Source organism: Cyprinodon tularosa, unplaced genomic scaffold (assembly GCF_016077235.1).
Source record: "Cyprinodon tularosa strain WSP-4 unplaced genomic scaffold, ASM1607723v1 ctg1168, whole genome shotgun sequence".
In the NCBI taxonomy this organism is placed as follows: Eukaryota; Metazoa; Chordata; class Actinopteri; order Cyprinodontiformes; family Cyprinodontidae; genus Cyprinodon; species Cyprinodon tularosa.
Window position 1 is genome coordinate 67,756 of NW_024037968.1, and position 7,557 is coordinate 75,312.

Below are 7,557 nucleotides of genomic sequence, written 5' to 3' on the forward strand. Positions count from 1 at the left end.
GCTTTATATAATTTGTGTTCTTGGACAGAAGAATTTGAAGAGATCTAACTTTTTTATAATTAAGACATAAAATAAAATAAAATTAAAAAACACCAAGTTTTGACCATTTGAAGCTAAACTGAGAATATAGGAGATATTTGAAGTGCAACTTGTAGAACATAATATATGAACTTGTAATTTAAAATGTTTTGGATCCAAATGACCTTCAATCTGACAGAGGAAAGTTTTTACTGACCAACAAATAAAAACATTTAACAAACACAACATGTAGAAAAACCTTCTTTTGATAACAGTTATTTCAGTAGAAACGGATTTATACAGCAAAATGCAATGTTGGCTGGATGCAGCGTAACGGCAGCGATGACCTCATAGCTGAGAGACGTTCACTGCATGCGAACCGTTTGAGGACGGGAAGCCGTTGACCCCTCCAGAGGTGAAACCCATCCTCTCCATCTAAACGCTTCCTCCATCTGTGTGGATGATTCTGTGTTTGGCTAAATGTGACTTGGAGTTAAATCTCTGGCCGCAGACGTCGCAGCCAAACGCTTTGGCTCCACTGTGAGTCGTCATGTGTTTGTTCAGATGAGCCTTTTGGTTAAATCTCTGGCCGCAGACGTCGCAGCTGAACGGTTTGTCACCTGTGTGGATTCTCAGGTGTCTCTTCAGCGCCGACTTCTGGACGAACCGTCGTCCACAAACATCACAGTCAAAGGATTTTATCTGCATGTGGATTTTCATGTGTTTGTTCAAAGCAGACTTCTGCATCAATCGTTGTCCACAAACGTCACAGGCAAATGGTTTCTCTCCTGAATGCAGGATCTGGTGCAAGTTTAAATGTGACTTCAAGTTAAATCTTTGATCACAAACAGAACATCTGAACGGTTTCTCCCCCGTGTGAACGCGGATATGTTTGCTCAGGTAGGACTTCAGGTTAAATCTTTGCCCACAGAAATCACAGCCATAGGGTTTCCCCCCTGTGTGGATTTTAGCGTGTTTGTTTAAGTTTGATTTTTGGTTAAATCTCTGCCCGCAAACATCACAGCCAAACGGCTTCTCCCCGGTGTGGATCCTCATGTGTATGTGTAGGTAGGACTTCAGGTTAAAGCTTTGTCCGCAGATGTCGCAGCCAAAGGGTTTCCCTCCAGTGTGGATTCTCATGTGTTTGTTTAAGTTGGAGTTTTGGTTAAATCTTTGCCCGCAGATGTCGCAGCCATATGGTTTCTCTCCAGTGTGGATCCTCTGATGTCTGCTGAGATGATTTTTCCAACTGAAACTTTTCCCGCAGTCATCACAGGTAAAACATTTCCCTGCAGCCTGGACCTTCCTCTGTGAGTTCTTCTTCTCCCTCCTTTTATCAGCGGACCGACATGAATGTGGCGCGGCGGAATGAGCCGCCATGTGTCTCTGCAGGCGGCGCTTGTTGCTGAACTGTTGGCTGCAGGCAGAGCAGCTCAGGGACTCGCTGACATCTGCTCCTTCTGACTCGGCAGATCTGCTCTCCTTCAGGTCCTTCTCATTGCCTTCAGTTTCAGACCCAGATGCTGACAGATGTTGGAGCTGAGAGTCTGGCTGACTCCCTCCATCCTCCTCTTCATCGCTGACCTCCGTCTCTGAGGAGCTGGAGGTGTCAGAGTTCCGGATGGATCCACCGTCTTCATCGGTCTCAGCCTTCATCAGGTCCGCTGAGCTGCTGGTTGGAAGATCTCGTTCTTCTGGTTGCTGCTGATGAAGCTGTGAGAACAGAGGCTTCTCTTCCTCATCCTCGCTCTTCATCAGGACCACATTCAGTGGGAACCTGGTGGGATGGGTCTCCTCCTCCATGGGGAGCTGCTCTCCCTCCAGAATGCTCCATGGTTGCTCCTCCTCAGCCTCCTGCTTGATGTGGAGGAGCTCCAGGTCCTGATGGTCTGAACCAGGAAGCTTCTTCTCAGGATCTTCATCTGGAGTCTTTAGGTTCCTGCTGGATTCATCGGTTTCTTCCTTCAGTCCATCCGCTGAGCTGCTGGTTGGAAGATCTTCGTCTTCTGTTTGGTGCTGATGAAGCTGTGAGAACAGAGACTTCTGCTCATCATCATCATCGTCATCGTCGTCCCTGATGGGAGCTGCAGACTCTTTCTTCATGTTGGGCAGTCGGTCCAGTTCCTCCTTGAAGTGGGGGGGCTCCTCCGCCTCCTGCTGATCCACATTCAGACTCTCCTCCTCAGGAGCCTCTTCTTTAACCACCAGGATCTGATGAACGTCTGCAGGAAACGCTGAAAGACATCAGGTACATTTTACACATCAGTAAATTGTTCATTCCCAGTTTAGGTCTAGCTTAGATCCAGTGGATCTAAGCTACTCCCAGCAGGGGGCGCCTGCAGCAGAGCTTAAAGCCGTTTTTCTGACAGGAACTGGATCACAGTCTTGATTTCATTACAGATCATCACTAAACATCAGTTAGGATCAACTAACTGCTGGTTAAAGATGATCCTGTGGCCGTGCATCAATGCATCTTGATGGAGGTGAGATAACCAGGCCATAGCCGTGTGTTAACATGCATGGAAACATGGCGGCCAGTCGGTACTAAAGCTTAACTCCCAGCATGGCTGCATGTCGTCCTTGATAAACCGCTCTAAGGGCGTGCAGCGGTGGTGCAGCGGTTAGCGCACATGACCCTGAACGGAGGCCTTAGTCCTCCACGTAGCCGACCCGGGTTCGAACCTGACCTGTGGTCCTCTGCCGCATGTTTCTACCTTCCTGTCAAAAAACAAGCCACTAGTGCCAAGAAAACTACAAAAACCAAACCCTCTAAGACCACGTTGGGGTCTAGTTTTATTAGACCTGCCTATTATAGCTAAAACTGATGGCTCCAATTCCAGAGCTAATCCTCACCAACGAGCCTCATCAATAAAATAATAAACATGTCTGTTCCTCCCACTGTGGAAAAGCAGAGAAAGGTTTCAGTTTCCTTTTGGTGACGACAACCAACAGGTCTTCCTCTAGAAGTCCAGTCTGTGGCTCCTTGGAGACGGCGTCAACGTTCGGTAGGTGAGTTTGTTCGAGGTTCAAGGACTGTAAGGTTCAGTTCAGGATTATCACTGGAATGCCGGCCTGAACACTAGAAGCTAAAAGTGCTTCTCACCAAAGTTGGTGTGATGGGGGGGGATTTCTGAGTTGATTCTCTTTAACTTTAACTTGCAGGTCTGTTTTAATGAAATAACGTCTTTGACCCGCAGATCCTGCAGAGTTCAACAGACCTAAAAGTCTCGTTTCTATTTTTCCCAGGCTGTCGGTCTCCATGCGCATCAGGAATCATATCCCGCGCATCGGGGCGGAGCAGCTGTTCCTGGAACATCTGTGTCATTAACACCGCGTCTACTGCTGGATGGAGAACCCCTCTGTTCTCAGCTGCATCACTGACCAGAGGAGGAACTGAAGCGGCGGTTAGGAGCAGAATCTGAGGTTTACGGAGGAGGAATGTGTCTGAAATAACCGACTGAAGGACGGAGGCCTGACAGCTTGATTATAAATAGCCCCTTAAATATAGATTTTATAAACATCATAATAATCATAAAAACAACATAACAAGGTATCCGCTGCCCCCTACAGGCCAGCAGAGAAGATGCGGAGGAAGATGCTGGATGATGGAGGAACTTTGAGAGAAATGATTTTCTGAGTGTAGTGATTTGTCATGGTCGGGCTTCCGTATCTACGCTGTTATTAACGCCGGCTGATAAAGCTGAGCTCAACGAGCGACAGCATAGGTCCGTTCATGACAACTCATCAGTTCAATAATTCTGTTTTATATTGTTTTAATTGAATGCAAAGTCTGATGAGTCTGTTTTTGTCCTGTTTTAATAATAATAACTATAATAATGATCAAAAGATTAAATTATTGCTAAATTTAACGAATTCTGATTAAAACTGTTCAAATAAAATGAATCCTGTAAAAACTTCACTCATAAATAAAATAGTTTGAACCTTTTCCTAATAAAAGTAAACGCTGATAAATGAAATAAGATGAAGTTGTTTTTTAATAAACTGTTTATGAAAGGAAGCCGGAAGCCAAACAGCTGATGGATGAAAACAAACCAACCTGAAGTTTCCATCTGAACATGGAGCCCAGAGGCAGCATCCATGTTCCTGCCTCCTTCCTGCTGCTTCCAGTCGCTCCTTTAGCTCCTATCGCTTCATCTCCATCAGCTGTTCGGCCTCCGCTCCTTCCTCTCAGCTGGACCGACCCGGTTCTGCTCACTTTGAGCCTTTAGAACCAGCAGAACCGGAGAAAAACCCACGAACCGGAGCAGAAGCGCCCCTGGCGCATGCGCACTGGCGATCAGTGGGCGAACCCCGGAAGTGCCGCACAGGATGTGAAGAAGCCTACACCGCATGCGCGCCTGGGATGCACGGCAACCCTGACGCCATATTGGAAAGGGCATTTTGATACGTTTAACTTTGTAGTTCCATGATTTATAGATAATCTGACCGTCAGAAAGACACGATTAAAATTAAATTGATTCCCAACTTTTAAAGGTGAACATTTTTTTTTCTATTTACTGAAAAAACAGCATCAGTTCTCTTGATGTTCCCAAACCTTTTATTTATTTATTTATTTATTTATTTATTTATTTATTTATTTATTTATTTATTTATCCACACAAGGTATTTTGTTGGATAATTTAAATGGAGACCCTGTGAGTGTAGTTATTTTTCATCCCTGTTCACCCTCATAAAGATGGAACACAGTTTAAAAATACTCCCCTATTTGCGGGTGGGTGGGGTAGGTCTATGTTTAAAACTTAATAGATTAGATTAGATGAGCTTTATTGATCTCACAGCGGAGAAATTCACTGGTCACATATTGACATAGTAATTAAAGAAGGTGCAAACAAGGAGGAAAAAATGCATTAAGAATAAACAATATATATACAGTATATCAAGATAAATAAGGATTAAGGTTCAAGTGCACATGTGTCACACACAATGAAAAACAAAATAAAAATAAGAAATAAAAAAATAAAAAATACAAGGGAGAGGTTTGAGGTGACATATGTACAATCCAGATGGCTTATAAACAGCTGGATTTACTTTACATTAAAGTGTAGTAGGTGAGGAACAACGGTGAGGTAGTGGTATGACTATTCTATTCACATATATTGCACAGTCAATAAATAAAAAACCTCTAATATAGCTGCACAGTGGTTTTTACAGGAGTTATTGTGGTTATATTGCATTATTATAGAGTCTGGTGGCAGCAGGAATGAATGACCTGCAGTAGTGCTCCTTCTTACAGAAAGGGTGTCTAAGTCTCTGACTAAAGAATCATTTTAAATGATAAGTACAGTAAGATCAGTGAACTAAGAATTAATTTGAAACTGATTTAAATTCAGATAAGTCGAGTGAAAACTGAGAGGAACAAAACCAAAACCAATGAGATCCAAACGGTTCCTCATGGCTGAAACCTCCTGGCCTGGAAGCTGCTACATGTTCTGCTGTTGACAGATACGGAGATAAACCCATTTTAGTGCATCAGTCAGTCAGAAACAGCTCCTCTCATGTGACCTTCTTGGAACGGTGCGCTCACCAACATGGGTTTGCTTTATGAGCTCGCTGCATCCATCACCAGTTCACGCTCTCCTTCTGCTCCAAGTTTCACCTACAAACATGAAGCTGTCTGGATTCCAGGGCTGGCAGCGTTCTGGTTTCTCCTCTGCTCGTGTCGTCACGTCCTGCCTTCTCACCATCTTGGTTCCTGAACTCTTCTCCTCTCTGGACCAAGTTCTTTCTACCCTGGGGGATCAGATCTGAGCCTCTCTGTCTGTTCAGACCTTCTGGACCTTCGTCTCCCTCAGAGGGAACCAACATAATCTGAATGTTCCTCAGCTTTTTCTGACCTGCCCTCTTACCTCAGACCGCCACTGCAAACCGGATCTGAGTTCCTGTTTCTGGAGTCCTGGAATCTTCCTGGGTCATTTCCGTATTTTCACAATAAAAGTTGAACTGTTTGTCTGATGATAGCGCTGCAGATAATTCAGCGTGCTCTGGTAACAGTCAACTATAATTGTGTTTTGAGACCTTTAGTAAACCGTCTTCCAGCAGACGAAGGTCCTAAGTGGAAAATAAATCAGCAACAGTTAAAGGCACACTATGCAACATTTTTCAGTTAATTAATGTGTTCCATAACGTTTTGGATGACTAAATGAGTCATTTCAGGTTGAACAAAGGTATTCTCGGCCGCCCTGGTGGTCTGTGGGGGAAATACTGCACTTGCAATTGCAGGAGCACCGACCCGCACCCACAGGCTCAGAAGTCTCGTGAGAGTCAGTCTTGCTTTACGGCCGAGAACTGCTACACCCCCCAGTTAAAAGCATGCTCGTTGCTAGCACAGTGGCGATCTTTGTGCAGTTATGCTACGTTCACGCAGCAAAAGCAGCAAAATCGTGTCTGCTGCTTCATTTTTACTGGTTGTACCAGTTAGTTCTGACGCGCGGCTGAAGCAGCTTTGCTGCTCTGCCTGCGCGGTGCAAAAGTGTGTCTGACGCGCGTTGGGCGGAGCTTCACTATCCTTTCTCTGCCTTGCAGCTATATTTGCTGTGATCATTTGGAATAAAGTAGTTTTAATATGTTTTTAAATGAGAAAATACACCTGAAAACGTAATCAGTGCCGTCAGTTCATTCAGATTATTATCCTGCCTTCAATATTTTTTCTGTCGGAGCCGCTCAGACCCCCACATACCAGCGGTGCGCCGACAGAAGGAATCCATTCATCAGCAGCCTCTGGGCAGGTCGCGTCCTCGCGGTTCACCGCGGCAGCTGGTAGGTGTTTTTCATCTAAATAATCCAAACTGCATATTCTGCCGGCAGATTTCTGCATTTTAAGTAAATTTAGGCGTCAATAAACTGTTTAAGAGGAGAGATCATAGCCTCTGATCATCAGCGCTGTGTCTCTCTCCCTGCTTCAGCTGCTCAGACGCGCTGGGCCTGCTGCTCCTTTGCTGCGCCTTGACGCGCGTCAACCATTGACTTTGCATGTAAACTCGCTGCTTCTGTCGCGCCAGCTGCGGTGTGAACGCAGCATTAGTCATTCGTTGTGTTCGCCTGTCTGCTAAGCTCAAAACAACCGCGCCTGGCTTGACGGAGAAACCAGGAGAACAGCTGTGCATATTTACGACAGTGCACTTTTACTTTCGCCCTCTGGGGGGAGCCTCGCTGGAAAATCAACACCGGTTGCATAGTATACCTTTAATTCAACAACAAAGGAATAGGAGTCATAGATAACTGGACTTTTTTAATAGATGTATTCAGTGCATCTAATCCTACGTTCAGACCGCAAGCAGCAAAGCATCTGAAGCATCTTTGCTGCTCTAGCTGAGTGATTGTAAAGTGGGTCTGATGCGCGGTGGGCGGAGCTACTCTATCCTTTCTCTGCCTGGAACAATGGCAGCTATATTAGCTGTGATCAGCGGGTAGAAAGTAGTTAGAATCTATGTTGAAGTGAGAAAGTCCTCCTGAAAACATGGTCAGTGCAGTCAGTTCATCCAGATTACCATCCTGCCTTCAAAGATTATTTCTCTGTGG

At 45.1% G+C, this 7,557-nt stretch overlaps 1 protein-coding gene across 1 annotated transcript; it reads right to left on the reverse strand.

Moving 5' to 3' along the window:
* Nucleotides 1-211: 211 nt before the first annotated feature.
* LOC119798371 (zinc finger protein 260-like) lies at nucleotides 212-4,316 on the reverse strand. The gene is made up of 2 exons (XM_038307813.1): nucleotides 4,076-4,316; nucleotides 212-2,252 (listed from the first exon to the last, which is right to left on the reverse strand). The coding sequence occupies exons 1-2, from the start codon at nucleotides 4,116-4,118 to the stop codon at nucleotides 454-456; spliced, it is 1,842 nt and encodes a 613-aa protein (XP_038163741.1). The 5' UTR covers nucleotides 4,119-4,316; the 3' UTR covers nucleotides 212-453.
* Nucleotides 4,317-7,557: the final 3,241 nt, after the last annotated feature.

What these genes read in the sequence shown, in the direction of transcription:
- LOC119798371 (XM_038307813.1), bottom strand. Translation starts at nt 4,118, where the DNA reads ATGGATGCTGCCTCTGGGCTCCATGTTCAGATGGAAACTTCAG. An exon ending in TGTTCAGATGGAAACTTCAG is followed by an intron (nt 2,253 to 4,075) that starts GTTGGTTTGTTT and finishes GATGTCTTTCAG; the next exon opens with CGTTTCCTGCAGACGTTCAT.